General features: G+C 37.3%; 1 protein-coding gene across 4 annotated transcripts in view; it reads left to right on the top strand.

The window, feature by feature from the left end:
* Nucleotides 1-1,578: 1,578 nt before the first annotated feature.
* LOC122713441 (alpha-1D adrenergic receptor) overlaps nt 1,579-15,543 on the top strand; it is a 33,110-nt gene continuing 19,145 nt past the window's right edge. For 2 of the 4 annotated variants that reach the window (XM_043933880.1, XM_043933884.1), the window contains exons 1-3: nt 2,301-3,111; nt 12,275-13,055; nt 13,156-13,450. In XM_043933880.1, coding sequence (XP_043789815.1) covers nt 12,747-13,055; nt 13,156-13,450 — 604 coding nt within the window. In that variant the 5' untranslated portion in view covers nt 2,301-3,111; nt 12,275-12,746. Of the gene's footprint in view, nt 1,791-2,300; nt 3,112-12,274; nt 13,056-13,155; nt 13,451-15,543 lie in introns of those variants that run through there. The other 2 variants (XM_043933881.1, XM_043933883.1) reach the window with 2 other exon arrangements.

Consider the following 15,543-nt stretch of genomic DNA (forward strand, 5'->3'; position numbering starts at 1 on the left):
GCATATTTAAAAAAGGAAGAACAAGAAAAAGAAAAAAAGAAAAAAAAACGATCACCAAGTGAAATCGTTTTTTAAAATTCAACCTGATGAATGGTTGAATCACCATTATTTTTAATTGAAATTATTTCTATAATAAAATTTTATTAGAAGAATTTTTTCATCGGCTCGTATCTTTCATTCTAAAAATGAATTTCCACGTCCTATTTTTCCTGTCCTTGTATTTATAGAAAGAGAAAGAGTTTCAGAAGGAAAGTAAAAAAGTTTCAGATAAAATCTCGCGTAACAGCCAAGTTCGATTCGACTCGCGGCGTTTCCCTAATGTAATCCTTTTTTATCTGAAGGTAACGGGGTGTATTTCATCGGCAGTATTTCACCCTGTTCGTAATTCCTCGTATTTTCACCGGAGTATCGAATCGCGATAATTTTAAAATTCGTCGAGAAAGATCGAAATTTACCATTGTTTGATGATGAAAGAAATTTTTCGATAGCCCGGGTTAGTGGTTACATCGCTTACATTATAGTAGTTACGTTTATCCAGAGATAAATAACGTTTTTCAACTTTATATCAGATTCTGTAATTCTGTCAACGATGTCAGTTCACGAATTCGACGCGGGATTATCGACGCAAAAGGATAATATTTTTCAATGTCTTTTTTTTTCCCCCTTTCCTAAGAGGATTAATATAAAAGATCGATGAAAATGAGGATCAGAATACTTTATTCTCAAAAATGTTGAAATATAATCGAATAGAAAAAACGAACCAATATTTTTTCACTAGCCCCCCTACCTTTGATGCAATTAAAATTTTTAACGAGAAAAGATTATTTGCGATGAGAGAAACATCATCTGTTAAGTGGTTGAAATTTCCACGAGAGTACAGAGAGGTATTTGAGGAATAGAAAATAAAAAAGTTCTGACTAATTTCAGTGAGGAAAAGAAAAGTTATTTTATTCTGATATGAAAGTAGAGGCTAAAGATAATTAAAATTAATACAATTGAAAAGAAGGAAATTCGTTCAAAATGTGATATAAGAAAAATGAATAAAGATTTTAAAAAAAAAAGAGATTATTATACAAGCGTAACAATAAGGATGAAATAAATAATAAGCGAAAAAATAAAATCTGAATAAATAAATGAAGTATCGTGTATAAAGAGTGTAAATAAAAAGTTGCTTTAAATCGAGCAAAAAATGAAGTATTGCTTATTAATTAATTAACAATTACTTGCTATTTTCTAAATCATGAAATATCAAAATTATCATCCGTAATATGTACATACTACGAAACACAATGCAATATCGATTTCAAATAGCTTCATCGTAATTGCTATTAATATTAATATCATATACAACATACAATCAATTCATTATGCATTATTAATGTTATATATAAATCAAATACTACATCGTTTTATATTAATCATAATGTATTTCAAATAAAAATTAAAAAGAACTATTCGTATATCATGAATAATCATTCATTACAAAAGCAAATAAGCATGCGATGCAAAAGTTGATGATGTTTAGTACTTACTCTTGATGACGAAAAGTAGAATAATATCCCTTAAAACTCTAACGAATAAGTTTTGGCGCGCATCGCAATCCCTCTCTCTATCTTTCTCCCACTCCTAGATGTAAGGCAATGCTACCTCTACCGAGCCGACGCGCCTTCAGTGTGATCCACGCGGCCAAACCGCGAGGATGCGTATTTAGGACAAATTTATTTTAACGGTTATTGAAAGAAATTGCCCTCGATATAGAATATTTTTCAATTCGTGACTGTATAAAAATAGTATGTAATTATTGTTCGGTGTTTTCGTAAAATTTTTCAGGAAATTTCTTTTATCTACATGAGGAATTATATTTCAAAGTGAATTAATACACGTAAAATACGTAACAATTGTCGTTTCAATAAAAGAACAACAGAACATTTTTTTAAGATTTTGAAATTGTGTATTATATAAAAAATATCGATAGAATTACGTGTGAAATTCAAAAGGATTTATAGTACCGAAATTTAAATCGCAAAAGTTTTAATCACGAATTCCTATGTTCCCATTTCACGTTTCGAAACTATGATCCTATTCAAAAAACCATTTTCGCTTTCTCGAGAAACGAAAAGTCGATGAGAATAATTTCGAATTCCAAAAACATTTAGTATCACGAACTATTTGATCGTTAACTTCGAAATTGTCGTTTGCGAAAAGTTTCTCTTATGTCGTTATAAATGAAGGTACGAACGATTAATCTAAAAACATCGTTACACAAGATAAAGAGGAATCGTTTTCAAAATTACCTGCATACTGGTGAGAACCAGTTCCAAGTGAAGCGAGCTAAGGTTACACATCCTCACTGATCATTCTAGATTACTGGTAAAAACAATGTGGTCACAAAATCCACGTGAGAGAAAAAGAAGCATGTAATTCGAAACCGTTAAACAGATCGAAAGACATTGTAACGACATCTCGCGGAACAATTTTACGCGCGAATTATCACTAATGAATTTTTACATTTATGCAATTATTCGATGATACGATAGTTTAAAATATATATATATGTTCCACTCGCGATTAATCCTTTCACGAAAAAATCTTAAATTTAATGGAATCGATATATTGAAATGAAACTGGTCGCTCGCCACTCGAATCCTCGCAATGAGCCACTTGATTCTTAATGAAACTATTCAACGATTCCTTTCGCGGATTCATATCTTAGTTGAGATTTCAATCGATCACAGCTTGTTTTATTGTTGAAAGAGTAAAGACACTCGATTGTCGGTTTTATTAACTAGATTCTTTTCACATTTGAAATTTAAGACAACACGACGCCGTATCACTTCGAGTTTCCACCGTTTACTACCTGATGTTAGCCACGAGGCATAATTGTCGCGCAGATCGCATGACTATCGATTATCGGAAATAGTTCGATTTCTCTAGAGAATCTCGCAGTGATCTCGCTGCAGTGTTGTGAATATCATGAGTGACATTGACATTCGAATTCTTGTTAGTGCAGTGAAAAAATCGAAAAGAAAAATGTTATTATGAACGAAGAATTGTGTAATGAAGAAAAAAAATTGCAGCTGGAAACCAGAATTCAAGAAATTGCCCAAAAATGTAAATATATAATCTTTCTATAAAATATTTCCTGTTAAGCATGCAACGTGTGTTGAATAAACATAATCATTCTTTCCATATTTTAAATTGAATATCGTTTTGTCTTCATATTTATGCATTGTTTTTTGTATAGAAAGTATATACAAAGTATTTTATAATTTTGAACGATTATGTTTAACGAGTAATATTTTTAAAAAAAATTAACCTCGATATCCGTTCTAACATTTTTCATTTTATAATTTTATCAAATCATTTTTATTGAAATTAGAATTCTATTTTAAAATCGAAACGTAGTATCAATATATAAAACTAAAGCTTGAAAAAAATTCAATTAATACAAATCGAAGTTCGATATTATCCACACTTAATCTAAAATATCTTTCTATTCGTTGTAATGGGATGCAGATTCTATCGTAGCAAAGTGCAGTACCACGAAAATGAATCTGTTGCCCCTTTATAACCTAATCTGGCCCGGAAGTACAAGCAATTTATACCATCCCGTCGTTTATTCCTTTTTCGTGCTCTTGTTATCAAAAATATAATGATAAATTTTGTACGTTACGTTAATAATTTTTCGAAAACGTGATTCCAGGTTATGATATGAATGACATTTCATTAATAATTTCTTCGTGAATAATTTTGTTTTTGAAAAATTTTCTTCTTCGATAGAAACATCAACATCGGTTTCAAGTACAAAATTGCAAAACTACTAAATATATCGTATATTATTTATTATATTACCAATTACTTAATTAAAAATTCACATTCGTATCGTTGTTCTACCAGATATACTTTTTTTATTACGATAAAAATCTATAAAAAAAAATTGTCTTTGTACCTATCTTTTTAATAGAAATTAAATTAAATCCATGAGTTTTTAAATTCGTTCTTTTACCTTCGTTCGATATGATTAATCGTATGCAGAAGCGTGTAAGTTATATTTTCTTTGCCAATATTAGACTACCAATAAATAGTATGCGTGCAACATCAAGCTCGATACACAAACTTATTTAGATTCTTGCTCCTACCGTTAAATCTCTTATGTTTCGTGCATCTTTACGTTACACGGTTGATCACCCCTGAAAAGAGAGATTCCCCATGCGTATTCAGAAAACGAAATGGATTTTTATTCGTTTCCAATAACGTTATTGTTGTATCGACCGCGAAAGTGTTCGGTATCGAAGGTCTTCGACGGATTTCACGTGAAACGTAATTACGAGATTGACATTTCGACAATTTCAATCCGATATTTCACATCAACTACCCTTGCAATATTTTTTTCTTTCGAAATTTCCTTCGAATTTTTTTTAATTTTATAGAAACTGGAACATCGTTTCAACTACAGTCTTTCCTTATAGAAAATTTGAAATTATGGTAAAATAATTTATGGGAAAAGCTTGATCATAAAGCTTGTAAATTTAATATTTTTCTAAAAGCGCGATAGTCTTTGTTAGAGAAATTTGGTTCCTCCTCGTAAAAGACATTCGCGTAACGATCTCTATAGGGAAACAACGTAACTGGTTAAATTTTATTAAACAGCATGTGCCTCATAAAATTACACTGCGTCTTTTGCATGTCAGTGTTTCACCAATTTGCATTTCTAGTCGGTTTTTAAATAGTCTCCTTTGTTAAGAGGAATCTTTTCTCTCGCATTCAATGAGCTTCATTCAATATGATAAAACGCAGAGTTTTTTTTAATGAAATTTTTTTTAATATAAATTAATAAGAATACCTTTTTCACCGATACCACTATGATTTAATAGATCCCATCTGCGATTATTCTTCTTTTCATATCGCTTTGAAATAGATTGAATAAACTATGATTTCGTCAATATATTTTCTCTCGTGATTTTATATTCACAGAATATATTTCGAGGATTCTTTCTCCCTTCTTAGAAAATTTTTGCTAAAGAGAATTTTTTTTTTTTAAGGGCCGCTCGTAAAATTTCAGATATCATCGATTGTAAAGTCTCAGATTTAAACGATATGAAATATCGATTAAATTTCCTCTATTTTTCCATATCTTTTAAATTTATCACGATTAATTGTATCATAGTTGAACAAGTTTATTTTGGTAATAAAAATTAATAACATTTTGATAAATTCTAAAAACTAGTATCACTGAAATTACCAAAGAATTTTAACGCGTGATTATATGTGAAAAATTTAATTTGTACACGAGTTGTTTTTGAAGTTGGCTAATTATTAATGATGAATGAAATAATTTGCATCAATTCTTCCTTGTTACGATATTTACAAGTTTAGAAATCATTCATATAAATGGGTAAATATCAAAGTGCACGTTTGAAACGTGCATACGCAGCATACAAGGAAAGAATGGATTTGTGTGCCACGATAGCAAGAACGCTTGCAAACGTTTTGCTTTATTACCGATTGTTCAAAACATCTCTTTTCATTCGTCAGGGAACATTTTATAAATGTTCTGGACGTGTGCTCATCAACATGGTATTTCATTCAACCGTACTTACAGCGAGAATAAAAAAAGAAAAAAAAAACGAATAAAGAGAATTAAACATTCTCTATTTCATCAAAAACCATTATCGTACTTCATTGAAAAATATTTTTCGATTTCACGAAGGATAAATCTTTCAATGAGATTGAAAAATAAAAAAAAAAGAAAAAGAAATCCAATCCCGCGTTTGTTAACAACGTATCAAGAGAGAGAATAAGTGATAAGTAAACAGTTTAAAATACCCAAGCAATAGATTGACATTTACTCTTCGAATTCTATGCCAAATTTTTTATTTTAATTCGTACGCGTTGTCTTGCAAACGCATCTCGTCTCTCGTTCCGTCCTCAATTTCATTACTTTCGGCAAATATTCAATAAACAGACGAAAGATGTGAGATAGAATAATCCAGTGTGACACGAAACGCTGTCATTGGCCTTACTAACCTGCTCCGCTGTGTATCATATCTCGTTATCGAGTCGTATTATTTTCCACGCAGCCCCGTTAACAAATTACATCCGTATCTCGTTCCCATCGGTCGATGTCCAATCAGCTAAAATCAAGCTTTGCCCCCCTACATACAGAACGGCCGATGCACTTTGCCCGTGATAACGCTACTCGTAATCTACCATACAAACTCGTTTATTTGTTACATATATATATATATATGTTCCCCATATTTTATCAAACTATTGGAATTCATTTATTAAAAAAATTCATTTGTTAAATTTATAAAATTCATTTCTTTTCGCAATTTCGTTTCTCAATGTTCTCAAGAGACGGATTAAATATATATAAAGCGATATCCTTATTCCTCTCCTTTTTTATCAAATATCTTTTCCACCCTACTTCGTAAATTTCCACAAATTCGTAAATTTTTCGTCCGAACAAATATCAATCCAATGTCACCCAATTCTCGCGTTTGACACATCTCCTTCAATTTTATCCTATCCGAGCGAGGCTACGAGAATTAATCGTATATATAATTCCAATAATTCCTGTGGAACTGGTCGAGCAAAATTCGCACCCTTATCCGAGTGCGGAAACGCTTGACAGGAAAGTAATAACATCACGAATTCTCGTAACCCGAAATTGCTGGTAGCACGTTCTCGGCTCTATCGGCTCGAACTAACTGGCCAGCCCCAATGGGTTTTTGCAACCCCAATTTGCAATTGGGGGGGAAATAACGTTTTCTGCAACGGTAATTGCGAAGGTAATTAAACATGACGCGCGGGATGCTTGGCTACGGGATGTTTACGGGATCGCTGGAAACGCGTTTCTTAATTAGAAATCTACAAGATGAGAACGTTTAAGAACGCCCCGCCAACCCTAACGAATCGAGCAGGGCCGCGTGGCTGGCAAATTGCTATCCCGCAATTGGTTCGTTTACCTCGCCGATTCTTTTAGCGGAAGTGGTGTTTTTTTTAGTGAGATTTTTTTTAAATAGAATAATACACGCTTGATAAAATTTCAAGTTTATCTATAGAGATTTCCAGCAAGTATAAATAAATTTTTCAAAATTTCTCATTCACATTCGAAAGATATTTTCCTTACAAGTCGGGACAAATTTGTCGCCGTATCGGATCGTAATTCTTCTGGCGTTTGTATTTTACGTAGGTATATATCTAGGAAGTGAAAAATGGTGTGAACGTAGAATGGTGAATGGATGAAGGAAGGAGAAGGCGGTGGATTTCTTCCTCTTGTTACCGATAAAGGGGGAGTGTTATGTTCTCGAAAATTGAAATCGTTCGATTCTTTTCGATTAGCATCTCGATATACTCGTCGACGAGGATATTAATTTATTAAATTATTAATCGTTCGATAAACTCACGATACCTTTTATTTTACCTCAGTTTTCTTATTTTTCTGTTGTTAATTTTCTGACCGATTTATAAAAGTACATCTGTGGTATTTGATGCTTTTAATTATCGAAAAGGCAAAAGTGCATTGCAAACAATACACGGAGCGCATGTACTCGTGTGTATGTACACACAGCAATGTGCTCTTTATGAGAGAGATTGCGGTTAGATTTAAACCCGGAGACTTCAACCTTGAAGTCCAAGAAGTGTTCGAGTAGGCTCTTCACCGATCGAACATATCGATCGAAGATAACATCTTCCTGTGTATTATTTGGAAACAGCGTTCCAAATCACATTCATATCGAATTTATCGAACGACAAAAAACTCAAGATTCTTGCTCAATCAAAAATCTGATCCTTTACGCAAGTAGTGATTTTTCTTCCAATTCCAATTTTTATTCCATTTTTCACATCCCCGTTGCAAAAACTGTTTCGTCTATTTCCTCGAAAACGCAACCGTACACATCCTCCACATTTTTATACATCCACATTTCTATAAACACAATTCTCTCCTAACACGTTTCTCTACTCAACTTTGCCTCTGTATCTTCTTCTTCCTATTCTGTCCGCGTACGATATTTCATCAAATTTTCCAACTCACCGGCGTACACCGGGTTTAATTGATATCAGCGCCGTACACGGCCATCACCCATCCCGTCCAACTAGATTTCCATGGACCGTCTAGTACAAATTAACGGGGGGGGACGCGTCGATATGCCGCAACCATTTATCGACTCTCCACGGATTTAACGCGCGCTCGATCGCGCTCTCGCGGAAAAATTTCGGCGAATTCGATCGATTTCATTATCTCGACGCGGTGCTTTTTACCAAGCAAGCTTTGGCAAGAAACATCACGCGTTTCCCCCTCGCGTTATTCCGCCGAGAATAATTGATCAACCGACCTGCCAAACGTTCCATCCGCGTGGAAATTTCATCGATCGATGTTTCTCGCGCCATTGGAGGAAGGAGATAGATGCAGGAGGGGGGCGTTGCATTGTTCACGAAAGTAGCCGATGATTGGAAGTGCGTTCGTCCGTTAGGCGTCGAATACGGGCGCGCGAAAGGGATGGCGAAAGTGAGAATAAGAGGTGAAATTTTCATTTTCGGACGATTTGGACGGATTGTTTCGTACAGTCGTGTGGCTACACGACAAGTCGTGAATCGTCATGTACCGTCGATCTGTACTGTTCACAATTAGGAACGCAGCTTAACCGTGAAGCAGTTTCGGATTTTCAGCCGACTTCCGCGCTGGCTGGCCGCATTAATTGCCAGGGGATGCAACAGATTCTAATTTGTGTAACGAGATACGAGATACGAGATGGAGTGGAGAGGTGTGATTAGAGGATTTTACGAAATTAGAAGAATTTTAATTGATATTTCTTTTTTTCTTTTTTATTATCGTCACGATTTCTATATTGTATTATTGAGTATAGAATAATGAATTATATATAAAAAAGAATAGAGGTCGAAATATTTTTGAAAGGAAAGATTCACGAGCGAATATAAACACGATCCGTGATTATTGATCCAAGGAAATTCACGTTCGCAACAAGAGATTCGTAATTAAACGTCTTGATTAGCAGCGTCTAGCTGAAAAGTTGGAACTCAAACGGAGATTCGAAGAAATGAAAAGAGGGTCAGTTCTCGTCCCAGCTGTTTGCACCGATGAGAGAGAGAGAGAGAGAGAGAGAGAGAGAGGAAAAAAAAGAAAAAAAATCAAGGAATGTTTCATTCGTCGGGGAGGGATGAAAAAGTAGTACGAGGCGAATACCTTTGATAAGTTTTCAAGGAGATAACTATAAATGACAATGAGAATATGCATCTTGTTGCCCCCGACATTATTGCGATATTTTCTTAATTAAAAGTCAAATATAGTCCATCTCATCATACTTTGCATTCTTTAAATCTCTTAATTATCGCCATTGGAATTGCTCCTTAGAAGCATACTCTTTGACCATGAACAAACAACATTCTGTTGTTTCCTGTAATCTCTCTCTCTCCCCCTCCCCTCTCTCTCTTTCTCTCTCTTTCTCTTTCATAGACACAATGAGTTGCGTTAAATTCGGGAATAAAGGTCTCTGTCGATAAATCTGGAAGGAAGAGTGAACGAACAAAGGAACGTTTCATAAAGGTTCTCGTGGAGAGACACGAATAAGGGTAGGATTACATCGATGCTCGTAATTTGTGCTCGTGTCCTTCCTCTGAATAAACGAGGCGTCGTCCTTGACGAAAAAGTAGCAGATGAAACGAGGGAATAGAAAATAGTGGATGATATTCGCGCGAGTCGGACAGATTTTCGATCTCGGGGATAGATCTTATTGTTAGAAGAATTCTAGCGGTATTCATGTGGAGATGATCGAGGTATTCATCGGGTTAAAAACTTGTTCGCGTGATCTTAAGTTTTCATCAAAGGGGAAGGGGAGAGAAGTCGAAGTAGGAATCTTCGAACGAAGAATTTCGAAAGTTTCTAGCTTCGAATCTTTAACTCTCGATTTCCTCGATCATCTTCGCCTCTATTTTGCACGCCTCTATTTATACATAAAATTATTCGTTCGACAGACGTATTCGACGAGAGGTTGTGGACGAGAGGAAAATTGTGGGGAGCAATAAAACGCGTAGACGGGGAGAAAGAAAGTTTTGGCGAAACGGGAAAACTTTTTCCAGGGAATCGTTGATTCAATCGAGTGGAAGGTTGTCTTTTCTCGAGCTATTAAGATAGGAGTAAAAGCGGTATTCCTCGCGAAACATAATAACGAAATAGTGTTTTCCATTCGAATACCGGATTTAAAATATTGCAAGGGATATTTAAGAAATCGTATCGTATCGAAGAGAGAGAGAGAGAGAGAGAGGCTCTGAATATAAAGAATGAAATGATCCTCGATGGAAACACGATCTTTTCCACGAATCAGAAAAATATTTTTAAATGGGAAGTAGAGTAAAAATTCGCGTAATTGAAATTTAGGAAGGTTCGAGAGCGGCCACGCTTTCGTAGAATTCTTCTCGTAGAATTCAATTGCAGTTTTTATAATAAGTCCTTCTCGATTACGTATTCATCAGCAAAGCGTCATGGATTTCGAGAAAGGGGGATTATTTATGTAGGAAGCAAGGGCTCGATCCGTCGTTATTAAACTTCATATATGAGATGTTTTAAAACTTTTACGTATATAAGAGCACGAGAGAGTATTCGAACGATTCCGCGAGTTATTTGCCATTTCGAAGAACAATAGCTGTTGATCGAACAGCTTTTCTTACGTACGAGACATCGAATACTTTTTTTAAAAAACGTATTCGTACATTTTCCATCTCCTGTATTTTCTCGTTTGAAAATTAAATTTTTCCAACAAGTTAACGAGTTAGAGAAGGAGACGTGTTATTCGAAGTTCGAGGATCGCTCTTGAAAACGAGCATTTCTAACGATTATTGCAAGGCTCTACAAGCGGATATTACAACGAGCGTTAATTAGAAACTGTTTAACCGCGTCGCGGTTAAGAGGCTGGATTTGTCGCTGACATAATATTCCCAAGTTCGCAAAGGAAACAGTAGAGCGCCTCTTCCGCAAACTCTCTCTGTTTAAACTCTCTTTATCCTTTCATATGCGTTGTTCCATTCTTATCCTTCGACGATAGATACGACATTTCGATGGTATCGTATTATATATAATTCAGGCTAGAAAACGTTTTCCGATCACGAGATAAATAATTCACACTCGATCTTTTTTCATAGTTTTCTACCAAAAGAACTTTAATCGATATTGCATTCGAAAAAAAGATATTAATCGCCGTTCTATTTATGCAACTAAAAAATATATATATATAATATTTGTATTTCAATTTGTATTCTGATCGAAAAGGAAATAACCACGATTTTACTTTCGCTTTGAACGAAGATTCGCAGAGGATCATTCTGTCGAATAGAAAAAGAAAGGGGAGAAAGATCGATGCAAGAGAAATCGTATAAAAAAGAAGAAAAAGGACGATGATTTTCTTGATTACAAAGGTTTAACGAAATCCATAAATGGGATGACTTATTGTCGTCTGTCAGCATCTCTTCGCGAACGTGATTTATCTGTCGGGTTTAGACAGATATCGCGTACTTAATCTCGTCTTACTTCTGATCGATGCAATCCCATTATATTCGGCCCGCTCCTCGCCTTTTATTGTTTTTCCAATAAAAATTTCCTCGTGTAAAAGAAAGAAAGAAAGAAAAGACAAGAGAACTGTGTGTCCACAGATTTTACATAGCAATTCCCTCTAACTTCGAACATTTGTTTCTCGTTCATTCCCGATATAATATTTCACTTAGCATCCAAAGCGTGATCGATGGATCACTGGCGCTTGGATCGTATCCCTTCTCTTTCTTATCTCAGACAACGTGTCCTCCTGAGAACCAACGATTCAACGATTATATTTTTACGCAGGCTTCGCCCCTTATTTTCAGTCGGATTATTTTGACGCGGTAAACAAAGGGTTACAAAAGCGATAAAAATTTCTCGATAAAATTGTCGAGAAATATCGCGCGTCCCTCCCCAACAACAATTGGGAAAAATAATCGAGGGGAAATAAAAAAAAAAGAAGGGTCATTCAATTTAAAAACATTTCCACTATTCGAAACGACAAAGATTGGCTTCGCATTCCCACCGGATCAATGTCGGGAACGGCCATTTCGGTTTCGAGCTGACTCTCGATTCAATTTTTCTTCGTCGTCGAATATATATATATTTTTTACGGTTTCGGGAGAAGGAACGGATCGTTGGACGCGCGATCGAGCTAATAATGCTTGGCGCGATAGATCGATTCCTCCGGGGAGAGGTTGAAACCGTTATCATTTGTTCCAGGTAGAAAAGACGAGAGGGGGCCAGATCGGGGAAAAGTTAGAACACGGACATCAAAGTAAACCGGGGATGTTGGAAAATGTTGTCGCCGAAAAGACACTCTCGCCGCCATCGTGATCGCGTTTCCTAATTAGATTAGGAACGGCCGATTATTCGAAAATTGGCTGGCTGATCCAATCCCCGAAATTTTTTTGCCCGATGTGACGGATGTGCGAAACTGTGTCGAGGAGAGCGAGGTTTCCGTTTCAAACGCGAATTCGTAGAATTACAAAATTATGCGGAATAGAAGACAAAGTGGGGTGTCGCGAGTGAATAGGGTGACTAGGCGTTGCTCTTTCGTGGACAAGGTGCCCTAGAGTTCCCTAGACATGGCTCGGTGTCTGTCGTGAGCCGTGATCCGCAAAGTGACAAAGTTTGGGACAAATCCAACGGATTCGTTGGAACACCGGCCAGATCGATACGATTTGTCCACGACATGGAGGGGGATCTGATCACCTCTTGGACCGGCAACCTGACCGCGATGTTGCACCACCTGCCCTGTAACGACAGCTTCCTCGGATGCGTGGAGGAGTGTGGATTCGCCTCGTCGGGATTCGACCACGTGTGCACGGTCGAGAAGGGAACCTTGGCTTCGTCGATGACTCTGCTCTGCAGGCCCTGCGATTACTCCAACTGCGACGTGAACGTATCCCTGGTCCTCAGCGGACTCGAGAGCATAGAGGGCGTTTTCCTGTCGAGGTTGTCGAGGTTCAACGAGTGCAACGAGACCGATTTTGGCGATCAGGTGAACACCCTAAGGTCTAAGATTCAGCGTAATCGTATATATACGTCCATACGTTCCATCGTTTCAGCCCCTTTCATTGATTCTTCTGCATTGCCCACAGATTTTGGAGTGCACGGCGACGGAGAACGCGACGACGGAAGACCTGACCGTCTCTTGTTCGCACAGGACGAAGTTGAGCTCGGCTGGGAGCAGAGGCCGACGTCTCGACTGGAACTTTCTCTTCGTCGCTGTGTTTATCGTGGCGGGTGGCCTGGGGAACATACTCGTCTGCCTCGCAGTGGGGCTCGACAAAAGGCTGCACAACGTCACCAATTACTTCCTTTTGTCTCTCGCGGTGGCCGATTTACTCGTCAGCCTGTTCGTCATGCCTCTAGGCGCGATCCCTGGCTTCTTGGGTGAGTGTTTGTACGTGAAACATCGCGTTTTTTAACGCCTATCTTTTTAGAACAAATATCTTTCGCCTCTTCCAACGCGCGACGTTCCGATTCGATTGAATCGCGATGTCGCCTCTTATCTCGTACTATATATCGTAGGTATATTTTAACGTGAGAATTTGAATTTGAACGAGCATTTGATCTGCATTTCCTTTTGGAATAGAGGATGTTCGCCACACTTTTTATTCCCAGGATCGTACACGATTTCACTATTTCTGTGCCCTTCTCTCTCTCTCTTTCTCTCTTGGTAATCGAATTCGAATAGCAGGGACGATGCTGGTGGTCTGGAACAAAGCCAATGCAACGAATACAAAGAGAACGCGACCAGTCGATTAAATCGAACTAATTAGAGAGACTTGGCAAAGTTTTGCCACAATCTACTGATCCATTAGACACGAAATTTCTCCGCGTTATACGAACGGAACATATCTCGAATCGATAACAAATCGAACTATTCCCTGGAACGGATGTTTCTCTCTCTCTCTCTCTCTCTCTCGCATCTCGAAACGATAAGCTGGCAAAAGAAAAAAAAAAAAGTTAAACGATGTAAGAACATTTTTATTAAGCGTGGATCTTGCTCTTCAAACTTTTCACGAAAAGTCTCTCGCGGTTCGAAGATTTCCTCGAGGAGTTGGTCGACCAGTTCAAAAAATTCTAGTTCTCCTCCCAAGTTTCCACGCAATCCGAGAACTTCGAATACGTTTTTTTCTCAGACGTACGTTTATCTGGAAAATGGCGGAATACTCGATCGATTCTTTCGATAAAATCCGAGTGAAACGATGGACGAGTTTGGACGTTTTGACGTTTGACGTATCGAACGAGAAAATTGTATCAACGAACAGTAACGACTTCTCCTTCTTTGTTTCATCATTCTCGAGGATTATATTTATTGCCCGGTGTGGAAAGTGCGGCGGCGCTTTCGACGAAACGAAATAAAACCGACACGATAAAGAATTCAAACACGTTGGGGTAAAATAAAAAAAAAAAAATAAAAAAAAAAAGTTGAAGAACTTGGCGAGTGTTGAATGCAATTGCGCCTGGTGTTACGGGAGTGTGAGAACGGGAGCAAGCGGGACAAACTCGGAGAAGATTGTTCATCTTGACGAGGCGTGCAAAACCCAAGGATGCTTTTTAACGGGTTTTTCACGCCACTCGAAACTTTTTCGTGTTACGAGAAAGAAAGAAAGAAAGAAAGAAAGAAAGAAAGAAAGAAGTTTCAGCAGGAGAGGGAGGAAAATTAAAAACCGATAACTTCAGCTGCCGTTGGGAAAATCGATCGATAGAGATTAACGAAATTCAATGTGAACTCACTTTTGCCATTGCCCCTTGATATTTCCTTTTCCTTTTTCCCGTACACGCCGAATATCCTTTCCACGAATTCATTTTTCTCAATAATCATCCACTTACGTGTACTTACGTATCATTCTCTCTCTCTCTCTCTCTCTCTTCTTTCTCGGGAATATTTTCGTCTATTATTCATCCGCGCAACGCTCAAATTCAAATCTTTTCAAACTGCTGACAAACGATTCCCCCTGCTGAAACGAGCACCCAAACGATAATAAAGAAGAAGAAAGAAAAAGAAGAAGAGGAAAAAAAGAATTCGATATCGAAATCTTTTCATCATCCAGCTTTTAAAGCTTCGATCCAATCTCCATCTTCTTGCGTCAAACCTCGCAAAAAGAGAAGAGAAAAAGAAAAAAAATCATCCCTCTTAACAAATGGAATCGGATGAAATTGAACAAAGGACGGTTTAGAAGAAACTCAAACGTGTCATCCTGAAGAAATGTTCCTTTCCGTTGCTCGAACGTCGTCCAAATCTTTAACCACCTTGTGTTTTCTCTCTCTCTCTCTCTCTCTCTCTCTAGGAAAATTCACTCTCTTCAAGGAAACGAACTGGCGCAACTCGCGTCACGGTACGCCGCTTCCTCGCCCGAGATTCTGCATTCTCTCAGATTACGTTTGCAACACGAGCCACGGAATCGGGCTTCTCCGCCATCTCGGCGTTGAAGAGCCGCGGAAATGGGAGATGCCCACACGAATCGCGATCAAGATTC

This window comes from Apis laboriosa, unplaced genomic scaffold (assembly GCF_014066325.1).
Source record: "Apis laboriosa isolate Shangri-la unplaced genomic scaffold, ASM1406632v1 scaffold23_cov150, whole genome shotgun sequence".
NCBI classification, from domain to species: Eukaryota; Metazoa; Arthropoda; class Insecta; order Hymenoptera; family Apidae; genus Apis; species Apis laboriosa.